This window comes from Muscardinus avellanarius, assembly GCF_963383645.1.
Source record: "Muscardinus avellanarius genome assembly, chromosome: 11".
In the NCBI taxonomy this organism is placed as follows: Eukaryota; Metazoa; Chordata; class Mammalia; order Rodentia; family Gliridae; genus Muscardinus; species Muscardinus avellanarius.
Genome location: NC_137797.1, coordinates 5,941,388 through 5,962,286, shown reverse-complemented (window position 1 = coordinate 5,962,286; position 20,899 = coordinate 5,941,388). Strand labels below are relative to the sequence as shown.

At 46.2% G+C, this 20,899-nt stretch overlaps 1 protein-coding gene and 1 pseudogene across 2 annotated transcripts in view; one reads left to right on the top strand and one right to left on the bottom strand.

Moving 5' to 3' along the window:
* The window catches only part of EFCAB6 (EF-hand calcium binding domain 6), a gene marked incomplete at its 3' end in the record, with an annotated part of 234,913 nt that overhangs the window by 202,230 nt on the left and 11,784 nt on the right, over window positions 1-20,899 (bottom strand). Inside the window, exons 2-5 of the mRNA XM_080704765.1 lie at window positions 19,002-19,150; window positions 14,614-14,825; window positions 6,847-6,935; window positions 717-783 (exon numbers count right to left, since the gene is read on the bottom strand). Of these exons, the coding sequence (XP_080560891.1) occupies window positions 717-783; window positions 6,847-6,935; window positions 14,614-14,825; window positions 19,002-19,143 (510 nt within the window). The 5' untranslated portion in view covers window positions 19,144-19,150. The remainder of the gene's footprint in view (window positions 1-716; window positions 784-6,846; window positions 6,936-14,613; window positions 14,826-19,001; window positions 19,151-20,899) is intronic.
* LOC308270289 (ubiquitin carboxyl-terminal hydrolase isozyme L3-like) lies at window positions 17,789-18,897 on the top strand (annotated as a pseudogene). The gene is made up of 2 exons: window positions 17,789-18,278; window positions 18,893-18,897. The product of its transcript is annotated as a ubiquitin carboxyl-terminal hydrolase isozyme L3-like (transcript).

The window sequence follows — 20,899 nt, the reverse complement described above, 5'->3', positions numbered from 1 at the left end:
GCAAACATTTTGTGAATCTCTGGTTATTTTTGATTTTGAAATGTATGAAAGTCTCAGAAGAGTTCAAAAAAGAAAGAAAATTTGTCACATTTCAAACCAACATATTGCATCAAGTAAATTAAACCATGATTCTCAAACTGCTCACATAACTGACAGGCTCAGATGCATTTTAAAAAGGCGTTTGATTCCAAGCCCTGCTTGACATTACCATCTCCTCCCACTTCAGCTGCACGAGGTGGGGTCTAGCCATGACCAGCAGAAGGGCGAAGCCACCTGCGCTTTCTCTAAACACACACCGTAGCCGGGCCTGGTGGCTAAATTACTCGATACTTCAATATACCTGGCTTTGAGTTGGACTAGTTATTTTTTACCATGCCACTTCTTCACTGGCGTTTACTGCCACGAAGCATTTTCTCTTTCTGAAAGGAAACTTACTTGGCTTTACACAAAATGTAAAAGGCAGCACCACAATAAAGATCTGAAGTTCGTGTAAAAGGAATTGATATTCCAGAACGTTTCCGGTTTCATTCATGCTAAGAGACGCCACGTGAGGTGGCCCAGGTCAGCAGAACACAAGTGTTCGCATCGACTCCCTCTACGATCTGTTAGTCGGGAGTTGAGGTGAGAACGCAGTTGACAGGGCACTTGCTAACGATCACTGTTGACTGAGGGAGGGAGAGGGCGCTTTTTTTTTTTTTTTTTTTTGTCTCTATTACCTTTTCTCCGACCTGAACTTCAAGTTCTTTTAATGTCCGGCAGTGATGCGTTTCACTCTCACCACCCCTTAAAAATAGAAATTAAAAATGTTGGTTAAACAATGTTTCTAGCCAAATACATGTTTACATAGGATGTGCAGAGATCAAACTTATAGGAATTTCAAAGCAGTCTCTTTTAAAGCCCAAGGTATTTCTTGTGTGCTACTATCTGCCAGAAGTACAGACTTGTTCATTCTAAAATGAAACAGAAGGCCACTTACTCCTCGGGTAGCATGGGAATTAAGTCAGGACAGCTGACCTTAACAAGCACTGCCAGGGGCCGGGGACTGGGGGTCTTGTAGACAGGAGAACGAAGGTCCTTTGTGAGCGAGGTGCTTCTGACCCTCTGCTGCTGTGCGCTGTTCCTGCCAGGGGGGCGCCCCACCTGCTCTGTGCAGTGGATGTGACCCTACCAGCCCTGCGGCCTCGCCTGCTTTCCACTATTGACACCTCTGTGTTTTGCCTCGCCCACATATCCATAAACCACACTGGAGCCCCTCTGGAGCAGGCTGGTAGGGCTGGGGGGTGCGGCAGAAAACGGAGGCAGAACTGGGGCTCCTCCATTTCACAGTATTTACCCAGCACCTCCCACACCCCGGGTCTGGACTGAGCTGGTGAGCAAGACACCATCCCTACTGGTAATAGCAACAGAGAACAACCACATCAATAAGGAAGCGGAAATCATAGGTACACAAAGAAAATAAAGGTGGGCAAGAGGCTAGATTGGAGATGGGGAAGATGGGGTGATTCTTCTGGACAGGGGCAACAAGACGCCCCGTGGCCAAGTGTCATTTGGATAGAGACACGAAGCTTAGTAATGCAGCTGTCAGAAATAACAAAGGGGATGAGTGCCACCAGGAGCCCTGGGGCGAGCGGAGCTCCAGGGCCAGCAGAAAGGCCAGGGGCCAGAGCTGAATGAGTGCAGAGACCTGGCAGAAGCCAGCCCCGAAGACAAGGGCGAGGGCGAGGGCAGCCGTTGTGGGTCCCCAGGAGGAATCTGCACTTCAAACTAAGGGGAGGGGGAAGCTGGGGAGCATTTTAAGGAGTGACTTCATCTACACAGGAGGAAACAAAGCTCAGAGGCATTGTGTTTTGTGCCTGAAATAAGGTTAGGGCTGCCCACTAATTCAGTTCTGATGATACTGTGTTAAAGGTAATATTTTAAATATCATTTTAATGATATATTCAATAGAAACAAAACATTGTGGAAAAAAAGAGTTAAAGAATAAAAGTCATACAGGCTCTGGTACCACCATCCAGCTGAGAAAATAGACCATACCACGACCTGGACCCCAGCAGGCCCTGCCTCCCCCGTCCATCCCCACCAGCCAAGGCTGGCAGGCCACACGGCGGCCCACCTCTGCTGCTTCAGGACCTCTCTTCAGGGCTCCTTCCCTAACGTACCTCTTTCACCCCCAAACTTAGTGTCAGTGTGAGACCCCCACCTGCAACAATTTGCTGTCAAATACAAACACAAGTTTTCTATAGATTGCTTTGGATGGTATGCCTGTTTCAATCCATTCACTTTAATGCTTCTATATGGTTTAGGCTTTCCTCTTACTGGATTGCTGTTATCTAGTCGGACAATCTTTGATAAAACCTATTTTGCCAGAAATTAATACAGTTGATAAGTTGGGTCCCTCCCCTCCCCTACGTGATCTCATGGTGGGGACAGGAGGCAGAGCCCTGGAAGTGGAGACATCATGTGAATCCAGGCGCCTCGAGACTCCAAACATCACGAGACTACAGATGTCACAAGAGAATCGGCATGCCTATAACACATCGGTACTTCTGATCCGCCCCGTGACTCAGCCGGCCAATTGGACTATCCGCAACTCTCCAGACGCATGGCCGCGGTCCCTTCCCTCACGGCCGGCTGACTCCCCGGAGGGTGCCGGGTCGGGTCTGAATAAAGCAGCGGTCTCTGATAACCCTGTTGGTGTTTTTACCTCCCTCCTAAACTCCCTAACTCTATTTTCAACCTTTCGATAGTTGCTTCTACTTTTCTTTGTTCTAGGTTTATATGGTACAATTTTTACATCTTTTTTTCTTTCAATCTTTTTACCCTTTTTAAAATATTTTTCCATACTGGAGATCGAACCCAGGAGCATTCTACCTCTGAGCTACACCCTCAGCCCTACTTCTTTTATTCTATATTTTGAAACAGGGTCTCACCAAGTTGCAGAGGGCCTCACTAAGTAGCTGAGGCTGGCTGCGAACCTGCGATCCTCCTGTCTCAGTTTCCCAAGTTCTGAGATTACAAGTATGTGCCACCATGCTTGGCTCTTTTTACTCTTTTATTAAATATGTCTCTTTTTTTTCAGTACTAAGGATGAAACCCAGGGGCATTTGACTCCGAGCTATACCTCCAGCCCTATATTTTATTCTTTATTTTGAAACAGGGTCTCACTGAGTTGCAAAGGGCCTCACTAAGTATCTGAGGCTCTCCGCAAACTGTGATCCTCCAGTCTCAGCCTCCCAAATGCTGGGATTACAAGCGTGTGGCACCACTCCCAGCAATATGTCTTTATTTTTTTTTTATTATTTTTTGGTGGTACTGGGGTTCCTGGAAGCCCTTCTTCCTCCGGGCTACACTCCCAGACCTATTTTATATTTTTGAAACAGGGTCTCTTACGCCAGCGCCGCTGGCTTCGAACCTGCGCGATCCTCCTATCTCCGCCTCCCAAGCGCGGGGATTACAAGCGTGCGCCACCACGCCCGGCAATATGTCTTTATTTTTAAACAGTCAATAGTTGGGCTGGGCCCGGTGGTGCATGCATGTAATCCCCGCGCTTGGGAGGCTGAGACAGGAGGATCACACGGGTTCAAAGCCAGCCTCAGCTACTGAGTGAGGCTCTCAGCAACTTAGTGAGACCCTGTTTCCAAATAAAATATAAAAAAGGTCTGGGAGTATAGCCTGGAGGTAGAAAGCCTCTGGGTTCCACCCCCAGTGCCACATACACACACACACACACAAAGCCAGTAGTTGGCATTTTATCCAGTCTGATCATCTTTGTCTTAGATATGAATTATTTAATCCTTTTACATTTAATGTAATTGCATAATGCACCTATGGGTGGAGTCTATAAATTAGCTTTGTGTTCTTCTACTACCTATTCTAGATTTTTCTCTCATTTGGTATCTTGTTTTAGATTGTTTTTCTTCTGTTTTTAATCATTTCATTTTTCCCTCCAACTGTCTGGAGGTTAAACATTTTGTTTCTATTATTTGACAGTTATCCTAAAAATCACAATGTGCATATACAGCGTTTCAATGTATAAAGTTAATCAATGTCTATCCTCTTGCCAGCTAATTAATGCAGCTTAGAAGATTTTAATTCAATTTATCCACTCTCAACTTACTGTGGTCTAATATTTTATATTTGGTACTGAGGATGGAACTTGGAGTATTCTACCTCCGAGCTACAATCCCAAATCTTTTTATTTTTATTTTAAGACAGGATCTCGCCTAGTTTCTAAGAGTCTATCGAAGTGGCTGAGGCTGGCCTCAACCCTGTGACTCTCCTCCTAAGTACTGGGATTACAAGTGTGTGCCACCATGCCTGGCAAATCCAAGGAATTCGTCAATGTCCCAAAATTCAGCCCTGGTCTAGTGACTTGATAACTCAGTGTGTACACAGGCTCCCCTCTGTTTGTATCCACGCTGATATGAAGAAATTATACAGCATCTGATTGAAACAGACCTGGTTTAAAGACTTCAGCAAACGTGCCAGATGTACCTATATTTCCCATGTTCAGATAGATCTCAACTTACAGTGAGGTTAACATCCAGCAAACCCACTGTAAGTTTAAAATGCTATAAATACAAAATTAACTGACTGCAGTACACTTAACATGGCTTGGCAACACGGTACACTATGTAATATAAGGGTTTTTTTTCTTCTTTTTCTTTCTTTTTTTGTGGTACTGACGATTGAACCCAGGGGTAGTTTACCTCCAGGCTATATCCCCACCTCTTTTCACTTTGAAGCAGGATCTCACTAGGTGGCTGGAAGTCTCACCACGTTGTTAAGGCTAGTCTCGAACCTGTGATCTTCTTGTCTCGGCCTCCCAAGCTGTGTAAACTGCTCGAATGGAGATATTAGCCCTGGTGATCATGTGACTGACTGAGAGCTGAGCCTCTCCACTGCCCAGAATCCTGAGAGTACTGCACTGCTTATGTCTAGCCCAGGGAAAGATTACAATCAAACCTGGAAGGATGATTTCTATTAAACGCATATGGCTTCCATACCATCATAAAGCTGAAAATCACAAGTCAAGCCATCCTAAGTCAGGAGCCATCTATACTGTGATATCATTACATAAGCATACACTGAGGGGAAAAGAGGTGCGGGTCCCAGAGGATCCCATGGGGGGCTTACTCTTATTCTTAAAAATACAGTGTGTAATTATGGGATGGCAAGTATTTTGTCCCTGCAGACCGAAGCGATCTCCCCAGCGTCTGTCAGCGTCCAGACACTGCCGCCGAGTCTGCCGTCGCTCCTCTGGGTCCTTCAGGTCCTCCTCCTGCCTCTAGCGTGTTCTCTCCGATTCGATGCCCTGCAGTTTCACCGGGACACATCTAGCTGCAGGGCTCTTTTTATCTGGCTTGACATTCTCAGCCATTACCTTTTCGGATGCTATTCTTGCCCTCTTCTTGCTCTTACGTTGCCATGGTCTCAGCGTGCCAAATTCAGGTGTCGCCGCGTGACAGTGTCCAGCAGCAGGACTTGAGCTAAGGTTCTGGCACGTGGACTTCTGGAGCACACACTAGGGAGGGCAGTGCTGTGTCATTCTAGACAAAGCAGCTCACTCATTTTATAAACTGTGATTTAAAAGTCATGTAACAAAATCTACCATCTTGATCATTTTAAGTACGCAGTTCAGTAGTGCTAAATATATTCACGTTGCTGTGCAAAAGGTCTCTAGAACTTGTTCATCTGTAAGACTGCAACTCTGTGCTCACTGAACATCACCTTCCAACTCTCCCTTCTCCCTGCTGCACCTGCCCCTGAGCTGAGCTGCACAAGCCATACCGAAATCTGCTGACATTTCAGGAACAAGTGAATTATCATAATTGTTCTCACAACTCTTAAGAAAATAAGGTTTATCAATTTGGGTTCAGACAGAGGCTAATTTTGTTTTTACTAACACAACATTTCTTCAACCACATGCTAGAACCAGAGAACTTGGCTGCTAATAGAGATATGAAAGATCATATTCCAACTCCTCATTGTACAAAAAAAAGCTTATGCTAAAGCTCTGAAATACCAGAGGAATCATACAATGATCTTTTTTTTTAAACATTCCATTTCTAGTCACCTAAACATGATCGCTTTCCAATGAACAACACTGAAAATACAGAAACCAACATATTTTAAATTTGGAGCCAGGCATGGTGGCACACACTTGTAATCCCAGTACTTGGGAGGTTGAGACAGGAGGATCGCATGTTTGAGAACAGCCTCAGGTAATAGTGAGACTCTCATCAACCTATGCAAACCCTGTTTCAAAGTAAAAATAAAATAGGACTGCCCCGTGGGCTCTATTAAATACCAAGTGCCACACACACACACACAAAAAAAATTGGCGTCTTAATATTTTATTTACAATTTAAAATGTATTATTTCCAAATCTAAAATACATTGTATGCACAATGCGTTTATCTGATTTTAACTTGTTATACTTATATTTCATTACAGTATCATTGCTCTTTTTCTGAAATATATCCTAAATAGATGTAAGAGGCTTCTCTAAATCAAATTTCATCTGAGGATAAGTCCCACTAAAATCTTTTTGGGGAAAGGAGAGAACAAAAAAGGAAATTTATTGATTTTTAGAAAATCAAAGAAATCAGTGAACAGAAACTCAAAAAACAAACAAACAAACACCCTGATTGTCCCTGACCAGAGGAAGACTCCTTCCTTCGGGAGCCGACTCTGACTCCCATTCGACTCTCTGTGGCTCAGCTCTGCCCATCCGTCTTTCACACAGATGCAGACACATGATGACAGGACTAGTCTAGTGGCCTTCCATCATGGCTCTTACCATTTCAAATTTCACGTTTTCATATGAGTGAACAAGACACTTACCTCTTTATAGCGTTTATATTTAGGTCAATTCCACCAAACCTGGAGAGGAATTCTAGGTATGGTACGTTACCAGAGCTGGTGAGAGGGATCTACATTCAAACAAAAATAGACGGCTTGTTAGAGAATTAAGACTCCAACGACGGACAGAAACTCCGCTTCTACAGCAGAGCTTCTGTGACACAGCAGAGTGTGCTGTGTAACAGCAGAATGGGCGCTCCATGCCACCTCTACTATGTAACAGCAGAATGGGCGCTCCATGCCACCTCTACTATGTAACAGCAGAATGGGCGCTCCATGCCACCTCTACTATGTAACAGCAGAATGGGCGCTCCATGCCACCTCTACTATGTAACAGCAGAATGGGCGCTCCATGCCACCTCTAAGGTTACTTATATAAGTGCCTCGCTTGACCTCTGAATGCCAGCCCATGCTCAACTAAAGATCAGTGAGCTGTCTACAAAACTGTCTAAAACCTAAATCTAATGCACACTTGTAATTCCAGTACTTGGGAGGCTGAAACAGGAGGATCACTGGTTCTCAAACGGCCTCTGCAACTTACTGAGACCCTGTTTCAAAATAAGGAATAAAAACTAAGGCTGAGGGGTGTAGCTTAGAGGTAGGACACTCCTGGGTTTAATCCTCAGTACTGCAAAAAATCTAAAAAAAATAAAATGAGCAGCAATATATTCTAAGACATGATATATATTAGAATCTGGGGTGAGAACAGTTTTACACTCAACGTCATGTGGACACTGTAAATTAGTATAGTTCTAAGGCAGAAAATGTAATTTTTAAGTTAAAAATTCTATAAAGGACACTATGGCATCAGCTAGGTCAATATGAGTCATAGATTCCCTGAAAGTATTATCTTGATGTTTAATTTACTGAAGTTGGTAACTGCACTGTGATGACATAAGAGAATAGTTCTTTTTAAAAATTTTATTGGCACATATTTTGCGTGTGTGGCACTGGAGATTGAACCCAGGGGCATTCTACCTCCAAGCTATTCCCCCAGTCTTTTTTTATTTTTATCTTGACATAAGGTCTCACTAGGTTGATGAGAATCTCACTACTCGCTGAGGCTGTCCTCGAACCTGTGATCCTCCTGTCTCAGCCTCCAGAGTACTGGGATTACAAGTGTGCGCCCCCACACACGGCTGGTGCGTTCCAATTGTACAAGGCCGTTAGACTCAGTGAGATATCCCATACACACGCAGCATTTGCTGGTCCGGCTCCTTCCTGACCTCCTCTCCCCTCCCCGACTGCTCCTGGTCTCTCTGCTCGTCCCCGCGAGGTCTCTTCTTTCCTACGCTCCTCCAGCTTCGAGAGAACGCGTCTGCCCTCTGACTCTCTGGGTCTGGCTTATCTCACTTAGCAGGGTGTGCTCTAGTTTCCATATCCCTTTCCCTCAAATGACATAATTTAGTTCTTTTTCATGACTAGGTAGCACTCCACGGTGTATTGCACACTTTCTTAACCAGCCATCTGTGGAGGGACACCGAGGGGCCGGGCTATTGTGAGTTGTGCTGCTATCAAGTTGGGTGTGCACGGATTACTGTAGTATTTTAACTTTCATTCTTTTAGAAGATACCAAGGAATAGAGCTCAGCTCATTCTTAGGGAATATATACTGACGTATCCCAAAGTGAAGGGCTGTGATGTACCTTCCTCCAGAAGCTTTCTTCTATTAAAGCCTACTATACATACATTGTGTATGTTAAGTATGTTGCTTACATACATGCACACACACATACATACACAGATGGTGACAGATCACAGGGTACAGTGTCTACCACGGGAAAATCCAAGGAAAGGGCACGCATGTGTGTGTGTGTGTGTGTGTGTGTGTGTGTGTGGTCCCACGTGGGTGCTATCTGTACCATTATCACTGCAAATTTTTTCCAGGTTTGAAATTATTTATTAACCAAGTTAAAGTTTGAAAAATAATTACTTAAAAAAAGCCTTCTGAGCTAGGTGTGGTGGTGCATTTTGTAATCCCAGTTCTTGGAAGGCTGAGATGGGAGGATCGCTGGTTCATAGCCAGCCTCAGCAACTTAATGAGGCCTGCCACAACTTAGTGAGGCCCCTTCAAAACAAAAATAAAATAGGCTGGTGGTGTAGTTCAGCAGTTGGATGTTCCTGGGTCCAATCCCCAGGATTAAAAAAAAAAAAAAATGGCATTCTGAGACAGGTGCAGTGGCATACAGTTATAATCCCAGTACTTGAGAAGCTGAGACTAAAGGATCGCAGGTTCGTGTCCAGCCTCATCAGTTTAGCCAAACCCTCAGCAAATTAGAGAGCGGGGCCCTGCTTCAAAATAAAAAATAAATAAGTAAATACAGCTAGGAGGTAGACTACCACTGAGTCTAAACACACACACACAGCATTATGAATCTAGGGTTTAAATAAACATAAGTGTATAATTAACATGAACATAATGCAATAAACTTCATACAGATACCTAACTGCAATGACCATCAGCTGAATGGCTCCCGCCCTGCACTCTAGAGCTGATCTCACTCCGGCCTTCCAGTGCTAGCCTCGGTGCCTGGCCTGGTTAGCGCCATCTCTCCCATGGCATCAATTTCTCTTTACTATTTAAAACACGTATAGCTGGGTGTGGTGGCACACACCTGTAATCCCGGTACCTGGGAGGCTGAGACAGGAGGATCACAGGTCCAAGGCCAACCTTCACAGCCTAGCGAGGCCCCCAGCAATATAGCAAAGTAGTCAGTCATTTAATGAGCCTCCATTTCAAGATAAAAAATAAAAATGTAGCTCAGAAGTAGAATGCCACGGGGTTCAATTCCAGTTCAATAAATACAAAGAAATAAATAGATGTGCACATAGAAAACGAAGGAGTCTGGCTCGCAGGCCTCCGTAGAAGGCGTTTCCTGGGCAGGAGGCCTCTATGACTCTTATTTCTCATGGTGCACTTTTTGGTAGGTATTTTTGGATTAAACACTCTGAAGTTTCCCCAATATTACAGAAGAAGAGAAAGAAGATTAAGCATGCAGTTCCAAGGCTGAACGCTCTCACGGCAAAGTTCAGAGTAAATGAGGACGCGGCAAGGCCGACGCCGTCGCCAGCCAGAGCAGAACCTTGCCTCCTTTCTCTAGACTCCGTCTACTGCTTCAACTTCTTTAAAAACAGTCTAAATCGTCACAGTCTACAGCCACATTTGGAAAAAAAAAGCACATAAGATTTGCATTATTCTTAATGGAAGCTAAAGGAGAGGGTGAATACAGGCAGCCTCTGTGCTCCCCCATCTCAGCCTCCCAAGATGATAGGTGTGTGTCGCCATGACTAATTTCTTTCCTAATTTTAAGGAAATCCCTGTGGAATCTTTTTCTAGATTATATAGATATAGATATAGATATATATAGATATATATAGATAGATATAGATAGATAGATATAGATATATAGATATATAGATATATAGATATATAGATTTTTTTTTTTTTTTTTTTTTTTTTGGTGGTACTGGGGTTCCTGGAAACCCTTCTACCTCCGGGCTACACTCCCAGACCTATTTTTTTTGGAAACAGGGTCTCTTAAGCCAGTGAGGCTGACTTCAAACCTACGCGATCCTCCTGTCTCCACCTCCCAAGCGCGGGGATTACAAGCGTGCCCACCACGCCCGGCAGTTTTACATATTTCCATTAACCTCTGAGAAGGGAAGGGTGTGTCGTCAGGTAGAAATCACCGCGGCAGGGATGCGCGGGCTGGCCTTGGCTGACCCGGGCAGGCAGCTCCCTGCTCATCCTCTTAGAGAGGGGACTGTGACCTGCTCTTCACAGTCTTTGAAGTTCTTCAGTTCTCAGCAACTTCTTTAAAAACAGATGTAGCTTTTGAAAACAGATACACATCGCATATTTTCTGTACTTTTCCTCTTCCTGCGTAGCTGATTAGCTTGGGAAGATTGTCAAAATTTTAAATTCATATGAGATCACAGCTATAAGGACACAGAGCAGGAAATAATATTTTCACTCTCCATTTGGTGCAAAGTGTATGAAGGCGATGTTTACAAGGATAAATGGTCTTCCAAGAGAAGAGAACATGAGCGTATGACTCAGGAATTCTGCTCCTAGGTACACACACCCAGCAAAACTGAAAACCCGTTTTTTATGTCCGCATAAAAAACGTGTACATTGACGTTCACTGCAGCATCATGAACAAAAGTCAGAAAGAGAAAACAACTGAAAGTCCATCAACTGCTGAAACAGTAATGAAATGTGGCCTGTCCATACAATGGACTATTATGCAGCCATTAAAAGGAGTGACGTACTGGCTTATGCTACAACATGGGTGAGCCTTGAAAACATGCTACGGGAAAGAAGCCAGATACCAAAGGTCATATGGTGTTTGAGCCCATCAGTATGAAATGTTTAGAATCTACAGTGACAAAAAGTAGATTATTGTGCAAGTAGCAGGAAAAATTGGGCGTATGCTAATGAGTACAGGGTTTCTTGGGAATGATGAAAATGTTCTCTTAGCTGGTGGCAATAGTTGCATATCCGTAAATGGATTGAAAGTGCTGACGGGCACTTGTTAAAAGGGCAAACTTGGTGATACGTGAGTTATTCTTTAATAAAGCTGTTATTAAAACGTAGACAGCAATAAAGGGGACATAAAAATTAATATGTAAGGCCGGGTGTGGTGGCACACACCACCCTTGGGAGGCTAAGACAGGAGGATCACACAGGTTCAAAGCCAGCCTCAGCTACTTATAGTTAGTGAGGATCTCAGCAATTTAGTGAGACCCTGTTTCCAAATAAAATATAAAATAGGTCTAGGAGTACAGCCTGTAGGTAGAAAGCCCCTGCATGCTGCCCCTAGTACCACCAAAGAATAAAAAAATAAAAATAATTAATATGTAAACTGGACTTGCTGACTCATGCCTATTATCCAAGTACTTGGGAGGCTGAGACAGGAGGAGCGTAGGTTCAAAGCCAGCCTCAGCAACTTAGTGAGGTTGTTTCAAATAGAAAAATCTTAAAAAAAGGACTCAGTATAGCTTGGTAGAATACCTTTGGTTCAATCCTCAGTATCAAAAATAAAGATGGCCAATAAATGCATGAAAAAATGCTCAACATCATTGGCCGTCAGAGAGATGCAAATCTACTACCCTGAGATTCCACCTAAGTCCAACTAGAATGGCAATCATTCAAACCACAAACAACAACAGATGCTGGCGAGGGTGTGGAGAAGTGGGGACTCTGATGCATTGCTGGTGGGATTGCAAATTAGTGCAACCACTTTGGAAAACAGTAAGGAGGATCCTCAGAAGAACGGGAGTGAACCTACCATATGATCCAGCGATACCACTCCTGGAACCCAAATACCAAACTGATGCACACGTATCTATGCCCACAGCCTCACAATTTGCAATGGACAAACTATGGAACCAGCCAAGGTGCCCATCAACAGATCAGTGGATTGCAAAACTGTGGGATACGTACACAATGGGACTTTACTCAGCCATAAAGAACGAAATTACATCGTTTACAGAGAAATGGATGGAGCCGGAGAACATTATGCTGAGTGAGGTTAGTCCCTAATGTGTGGACGCTAGGGAGAAGAAGGGTAACAGCAGGAACTCTAGAGGAAGGAGACACTACAGATGAGCAAATAAGGCCACCTGAGGGGGACGGAGGGGAAAGAGGAAAACTCCCCAATGTCCATGATGTACATTCACAAACATGCCAAAGCCAATCTCTAAGCCAAACGTGAGGAGGAGGGAGGGGCGGGAGCTGGGGAAGGCTGGCTGGGGGTGTGTCCATGTGTGCCTCCACCAGCTTGTACTTTATTACAATGTATAAAAAAACTTTAAAGAAAGTAAAAAGAAACAGAAAAAAGAGGAAGTCTTAACCCTTCCCTCTGTAACAGCAACTTAGGGAGGCCCTCAAAAACTTAGCAAGACTCTGTTTCAAAATAAAATATGAGCTGGGCATGGTGGCACATGTTTGTAATCCCAGAATTTGGGAGGCTGAGACAGGAGGATGGAGGTTCGAGGACAGCCTCAGCTATTTAGTGAGGCCATTTACAACTCAGTGAGACCCTGTTTCAAAAAAATTAAAGAATAAAAAATAGGGCTGGGGTTATAGCTCAGAGATAAGACTGTTCCTGGGTTCAATCCCTAGTCCTATAAAGTAAAATTTTTAAATTATAAAAGAAAGTGGGTCTCTTCCTCTGTCTCTCTCAGGTGGTTGTGATGGCTTTGGATTTGATGTGCTACTTTATTTTTTTATTTTGAAATACAGTCTCACTAAGCTGCTAAGAGTCGCACTCAATTTCTGAGGCTGGCCACGTATGTGCCATCCTCCACTTTCCGGGGTATAATCTCTGTCTGTGTCTCTAGCTCACCCCTGCACCGCGCATGTTCAGGTCTGACTCAAGGAGGCCCAGCTAAAAGAACTCAACTGAGATCTGAGCTAGCTCACTGCAGGCAAGAGTTTGTAAGTTAACTGCCTGTCAAAACAGAAGTTACAATAGTCTTCAAAGAAATGTAACAGAATGCACAGTCTCCACAACACAGCACGCAATGCTTACCACTGTAACTGATAAACGCTTATAGCCACACATAGCAATTAAGCATTTGAAATGTGGCCAATGCGACTGACCAGCTGAATTTTTTGCTTTGCTTAATGTTGATTTAAATCTTAAAAAGTATATTGATTCGGTATTGGAACACTTGAGCACGTCTGGAACAGCTGTGTGTGTGCACGCATGCGGGCCTGTGTGTACCAATTCAGTCGCTGCCCTGGAAAGAGCACTCCTGCTATCTCTGCCCAACTCTTCCACTCTTGTAATTGCTGTGCCAGTCCTCACAGACTCGGCCTGAGAGTGTCTAATACTCCTTTTTAAGGGCTCTGAGCACATGGATAACAAATATTTACTCTTCCCACCCCCCTGTAGGGTGCGCCACCAGCAGGCCAAGGACCCTCACCGCCCCCACCCCATTCCTCTCCAAGACCTTGCGTCACCCCTGCTGCCAGCCCTTCACCGCTTTCTGTAGCTTTCAGGACCAAAGTCAAACTCATTACAAAGCACTTTTCCAGTTCGTCCATTTAGCCACAACCTGATCCGTCTCCCTCCACTTCAGATAGAAATGACCCCACCAGCTCCCTCAATAAATGGGCATGTTGGTCGGGCCCCAGGCTTCCAGAGCTGGTCCCTCTCTCTCCGTGATGGCCTTTCCTCCTCAATCAGCTAGCTGATCCCCACGCCAAAGGAAGGGAAACGCCCGTTCCCAAAGAGCCCTGGGTAACGACCCCTCCACTGGGCACAGCTCTCCCCTCCAGCTCCCCGACGCCCTGTACCGAGCCCTGGCCCAGCCTTCCGGCTTCTCTGGGCAGCGACAGCCCAAGGGTAGGGTAGGATAGGGCCCACGTCTGCACCTCGTGCCTAGTGTGAGCTGCAGTGTGTGCTGGTCTACTCCACGTATACTACAACTGGTGTATGCTAGGTGCTCAGTAGCCTGTGGTGCAAGAGCAAATGCCAGAACCTAGGCTCCAAAATATAAGCTGATCAAGTACTTTTATATAAAGGGAAAAGGAAGGAAGGAGAAAATGGCTGGTGCACGGCTGCATGCAAAATATCGCCAAGCAAATGCTTGGCTATTGCCCAACTTGGCCACCACTTAACTAAGTGAACCGTGAAAACCACAGTCAGCTCCAGCCGCTCTTTGGGATGGGGCGGGCGGGGTCAGGCCCCTGGCTCCGGTCTTTCCCGAGCGCCCTGCCCTGAGCCGCGGGCGGCCATACCTGCGCCAGCACCTCCTGGAACTGCTCCCGGGTGAGCGGCAGCAGGAAGGTGGCGATGGTTCTCTTCAGCTCACTCTTTGACACAGTCAGGCTCTGATTAGTATCCAGCAGCTGAAAGGCTTTTTTCAATTCATCCCTTTTATCGTTAATTTTTTGAAATAAAATCCGTTTAACGTCTGAGAAGGACAGTATTGGATTTGCAACAGCTGTGGCTGAAAAGGAAACACAGCTCTTTATTGAATGTGCGTGAAGCTAAGATACTAGATAAACACCACAGCACTGTTTACCAGAACCAGGGTCTCTTCTAGAGTATGAGGCTGGCATGTCTATGATCATGTGATGGCTTGTCATGGGAGTCTACAGTCATTTCATAGAACAACAGTAATGGCAGGAGCAAGAGAAACAAGGCAGGGCTAATCTCCCCTCCTCTAAGGGATGCAGGACGGTGGAGCTGAGGATGGTAGAGAGCAGGAAGCCAGGCGGGGCGGGGTGCACTAGGGGTTGGGCCCACGTGGACCAGACAGGAAGCAGCGAGGTGAGCCTCCACGGGCGCTGCTCTAGAGCTCCGTGGGGCCTCCGGATGCAGCCCAGCTGGTGTTCCAGGACAGGAGCCAGTGACTGGTGACTTACTTCAGGAGAGGGAAGATGGGAAAGGGCTGAGCACAGATCCCTGAGAGGAGGGAGGACGGGAGGAAGGAGGGAGGAGGGAGAGGAGGGAGGAAGGGAGGGAGGAGGGAGAGGAGGATGGGGAAAAGGGGAGAGCTGGAGGAGGAGGGAAATAAGGCGGAGGAGAGAGAAAGGGAAGGAAGGAGGAGGGGAGGGAGGAGGAGAAGGAAGGAGGGAGGAGGGGGAGGAAGGGGAAAAAAGGAGGGAAGAGAAAGGGAAGAAGGGAGAAGAGGGAGAAGGGAAAGAAGGGGAGGGGAGGGAGGAGGACAGAATGGGAAGAATGAGAAGAGGAAGGAATGGGAGGAGGAAGGAAGGACAAAGGATGGGGGGGGAAGGGGGAGGAGGGAGGGAAGAGGGGGAGGGGGAGGAGGACAAACCTCCCACAGGACCTGGAGGGTGCTCAGGAGCGCAGGCAGCACCGAACGCCACGTGCGAGCACCACTTCGACTCTCAGAGGCGCCTGGTTCACCAGAGGCACCAAGGCCTTACGGGTACCAGCCAGTGCGTGCTGCTCTCCCTCTGGCCACCAGGGTCGCAGGGTCCCTCTCACTAATGTACACCTCCATCTCAAATTCATTCCTCAGACTTCTCACTTTATTTTCAGTTGCTTTTCAAGAAAGTCCCAACTTTACGCTCTATGGTTATCATTTAAGAGTGGCAGAAAATATTGGCCTGGAGCTATTTTGAAATTCCCTGAAGGAAAACTTTTCATTCCGCATGCCTGCTGCAGCCTCTGACGCAGACGGAAGCAGTGACCAGAGCCTGGGAGTGGCTGGGGCACAAGCGCGTGCTGTCTTTCTGGAAGGCGATTGGACGAAATCCCTACGTCTGTGCAGCATCTTGAGAGTCAAAACAGAACTGTCACTCTCACCCTAACAATGAGACCAAATAAGATAAGGAAAAAAAGTGTGTGTGTGTGGTTTAAATTCCCTAGAAGGTACATATATACATTTTATATGTATATATGTACATATATGTACATATATGTGTTTGTGTATTGTTTAAAAATGCATGAGAAGCCAGGCGTGGTGGCGCAGGCTTGTCATCCCAGCCTTCGGGAGGCTGAGACAGGAGGATCGCAGTTCGCGAACAGCCTCAGCTACTTAGTGAGGCCCTTTGCAACTCAGGGAGACCCTATTTCAAAATAAAAAGTAAGCTGGGCGTGGTGGCACACGCTTGTAATCTCCACGTTTGGGAGGTGGAGACAGGGGGATCACGCAGGTTTGAAGCCAGCCGCACTAGCTTAGGAGATCCTGTTTCCAAATTAAAAAATATATAAAAAATGGATCTGGGAGTGTAGCCCAGAGGTAGAAGGGTTTCCAGGAACCCCAGTACCACCAAAAAAAGAATAAAAAATAGGGTTTGGGGGTATAGCTCAAAGGTAGAATGCCCCCAGGTTCCATCTCCAGTACCAAAAAAAAAAAAAAAAAAAAAAAAAAAAATCAGAGCTCTAAGAATGCAAAGAAATTCAATTCCAGCACAAGTCACTCCTGAAGGATAACATCTGTCCCTGCAGAGCACAGGGAAAAGCACCGCAGGCCAGATGTGAAGCAAACAGCTCAGCACTGAGCGGCCGTGGGTGCATTAGAGCTCGCCAGGCCGTGGAGGGTGGCGATCTCCAGGTCTGCCCAGTGCTCACATCTCATGCCACCGAAGGGAAGAATGTGACCCAGACACAGCCTCCTCCTTCTAGCTAAAACCAACCAAAGCGGAGGGATCCCCTCAAGGTTGCCCTTCAGGAGGCTAAGAGGGCATAGGCAGACCCGGCAGGTGGCAAACATCACTTACGGTCTTTGCTGTCTTTTATGCAAATGCCTGGTGTTGTATTTTTTAATCACAAGATAAATGAAGAAGAAAGGATGATCTAATCAAGAGCAGAAACAGCCAACAGAAACAGACCCACACAGGAAAAGAGCACAGAAACCATCGGGTATCTGAACTACGCAAGACGCTGAGGAGATTAAAGACAGGAGCCGAGGACGTGCTAAACGGGGATTTCAGGAGAGAAGTGGGGACTTTCTAAAGAGCACGTGAAAAGCTAGAAGTTAAAACATAGTGTCAGGAGTTCAGGACTCCTGCTTGGCTCAGTAGCAGACCGTCCATGGCAGAAGAAAGAACTAGCAGATATGAAGTCAAGTCCCTAGAAATCATTCTGAGAAACTAGGCGTGGTGGCGCACGCTTGTAATCCCAGCATTTGGGAGGCGGAGACAGCAGGATCTTGGTTCACGGACAGCCTCAGCTGCTTAGTGAGGCCTTCTGCAACTCAGTGAGAACTTGCTTAAAAATGAAGAGTAAAAACTAGGGCTGGGGTGTGCCACGCATACACACGCACAAAAGCATTCTGAAAGAAATACAAAAACAAAATCATTTTAAAAAGAAACAGAGCAGCAACCGCTGTCAGAACTGGAGAGGGGCCGGGCGAGCGGCCATGAAGGGACAGCTGTGGCTGCACTGGAGCCAATCCTGAGGTCACCAGCAATTCTCAGATCATTAAGTGTGCACCCTAGAATGGATCCTGAACCCTTTAGCACAGTGCCAAGACCAGTCTGTGCTGTGTATAAAGTATTCAGAATGGAAGAGGAAGAAAAGAATAAAATCTCAGGGACAGGATGTTACATCATCAGGATGTTTCATGAAGCCAACCCCCAGCGCTGCCTGTGGAGCAACTGGCCTGGTCCATGCTACTGCAAGGAACAAAGGGGCGATGCCCTCTGAATCTGGATCCACCCTGAAGACGTTCCTGGAGGAGCCTATGTCAATGAGCCCAAAGAACAAGCCAGATAACTGGAGAACGCTGTTCTAGTTACTCACGAGACCAGTGCCCAGGAAGACCAGATGGAGGCACCAGGTATAGATGAAAAGTAGGTCTTCATTTTAGTTCACACGGATGGGCATCTCTATGACGCAGATGGGCAGAAACCATTTGCAATGAACCATGGGAAAACTAGCAATGGGACTTTATTAGAGGAGGCCACAGAGATCTGCAAGCAGTTTATGGGTCATGATGCCGATGAATTAAGACTTACCTGCATAGCTTTTCTTTTTTGTTTGGTGGTACTGGGGTTCCTGGAAGCCCTTCTAACTCCGAGCTACACTCCCAGACCTATTTTTTATATTTTTATTTGGAAACAGGGTCTCTTAAGCCAGCACGGCTGGCTTCGAACCTGTGCGATCCTCCTGTCTCCGCCTACCAAGTGCAGGGATTACAAAGCGTGCCCACCACGCCCGGCTACCTGCATAGCTTTTCAATGAGGGAAACACCAAACACTGCATTGCAGCAAAAGTTAACGCTTCCTCTGCCGTACACTTACTCAAAATTTTTGATAAGTTAACTTCACAGACTAAATTCAAAAAATGAAACAAGGTATCTAATAATAACTGTACTTATCTAATATGGCATTTGTTACACAAGTTATACAGGTATATATCCACAAATCTATGTTCAGGCAGAAAAAGAAAACAGCCCAAACGTTGGTGGTGCCCTCGGGGGGAAGCACGGTGCTGGAATTCCGAAGCATACTGCCTGGGCTCAACTCCTGACTCATACGCTTAGCAGTATATAACTTTTAGCAAAGTGGCTGAATCAACACACGTCTCGCTTTCCCCACCCAGGATAGAGGATCAGGAATCGAACCTAACTCATCACGGGACGGCTTTGAACCAAGCCTGCTGCACAGAGATGGTTAACTGTTAGAGCTTCTATTTGCTCACGAATACTCACTTGAAGAAAAAGGTCTGAACATATTTTGGAAGCCATTCCTTGAATATACTCTACATGGCGAAGAATGGGGCCTTGAACATGTGAATTTTCTGCTGTGAGGATATGAGATGTGCCAATTTGGTATAATCGCCATTTTGCGCATTAAATCCCTGCGATATAAAAGAGAACAAATTACATTATCTTAAGGCATACATTATAAATGTGGCCAACTTCCTGTGTCTTTGTTTTCTGCGAGGACAGCTGGAGAGTATAAAACGCTGCTAGTCATGATCTGCCTGAGCACGTGAGCACGGAATCGTGATTTCCAACTCCTTGTTTTTAGCAGATCCCATAAACTTCAAAAATGGGAAAATAAATAGGACGACCACTGAACTGACTTGAGCGGGCCATAAGGGGCAGAACGTTCAGATTCTCGGGGCCTTTGTGAAATGCCTTGCTGTGAATAAAGACACTGGCAGAGGCAGAGCTGAATGGCGGCAGCAAAACTGGAGAAGTGAGGAGCCCTGAAAACCGTCTCCTTGAGCTGGGGTGTGGCTCAGTGGTAGAGCGCTTGCCTGGCCATGCAAGGCCCTGGGTCCCAGCCCAGCACCACATGGATTAAAAAGAACCCTGTCCTACATAGATCAACAGGACCCAGTGAGCACTGTCAGAATCCACTGTTTCAGAATGCTGGAAACGCTTGCCCTTGGCCCACTCCTCCCCACCTCCCACCTGCCCCAACCCTGGGGCTACTATATCCTGACAGCCTGACAGTTACTGAGGGGCAGAACAGGGCTGCAGCTTCTCTAAAACCCCAATGACCTGATGGTTCCCTGAAAGACCCCACTCCCAAGGCTGTTATGTGAGCTCGTTCAGACCTCGCCTGGTGAGAAGAGCAGATCATGAAGAGGAATTTAATGGAGAAAATCGGAACCACAGCTGGCCAGCCGCGTGGCGCGCCCTTGGAACCCCAGCCTTCGGGAGGCTGAGACTGGAGGATCGCGGTTTGCAGCCAGCCTCAGCTACTTAGTGAGGCCCTCTGCAACTCCGTGAGACCCTGTTTCAAAATAGAGAATAAAAAATAGGGCTGGGGGTGTAGCTCAGAGGTAGAATTCCCCTGGGTTCCATCCCCAGACCCACAAAAATTAAAAAATAAAACCAATGCCACCCAAGTGGGTGGATAAACTTAAAGGAAAAAACCTTGGGGAGTGAGATGCCCACCAGGGCTTGGAAAGCTCCCACAAATTCCTGGGATTCTACAAGGCCACGCGCGTGAATAGAGCTGTGAGCATTCCCAGGGCCTGTGTGTGCTCCGGAGAGACCCGAGAAGGCCCTGAACTCTCACCTCCGCTGACCTGGAGAGCCTGCACAGCAGGAAGGGACGCCCAGGGCAGAGCTGTAGGCCGCCCGCTGAGTGCTGAAGGACATCCTGGGAAACACTCAGTGGCTTGTTGTTTCCAGGCACTTTAGGAACTGCGTCTCCTACCGTGAGCTGACCACTAAGCTGACCGACGGAGTCGTCAGGGGCCACACGTAAGAGACTTTACAAGGCTGGTTTAGAAAAGTTCCCCAACAAATGAACAAACAGCAACAGTAATAAAACATGAAAATGAGTGAGCATGATCTCTGTAATTGCTACTATATATACATATGTGTGTGTGTGTGTGTGTGTGTGTGTGTGTGTGTGTGTGTGTGTGTGTTACTGAGGATGAAACTCAGGGCCATTCTACCTCTAAGCTATACTTCCAGCCCTATTTTATTCATTTTAATTTTGACACAGGGTTGCACTGAGTTACATATGCCCTCACTAAGGAGCTGGGCCGGCCTCCACCCTGTGACCCTCCTGTCTCAGCCTCCCGAGTACTGGATTACAAGCACGCACCACCGTGCTCAGCTCACATCATATTATTAAAAATGTG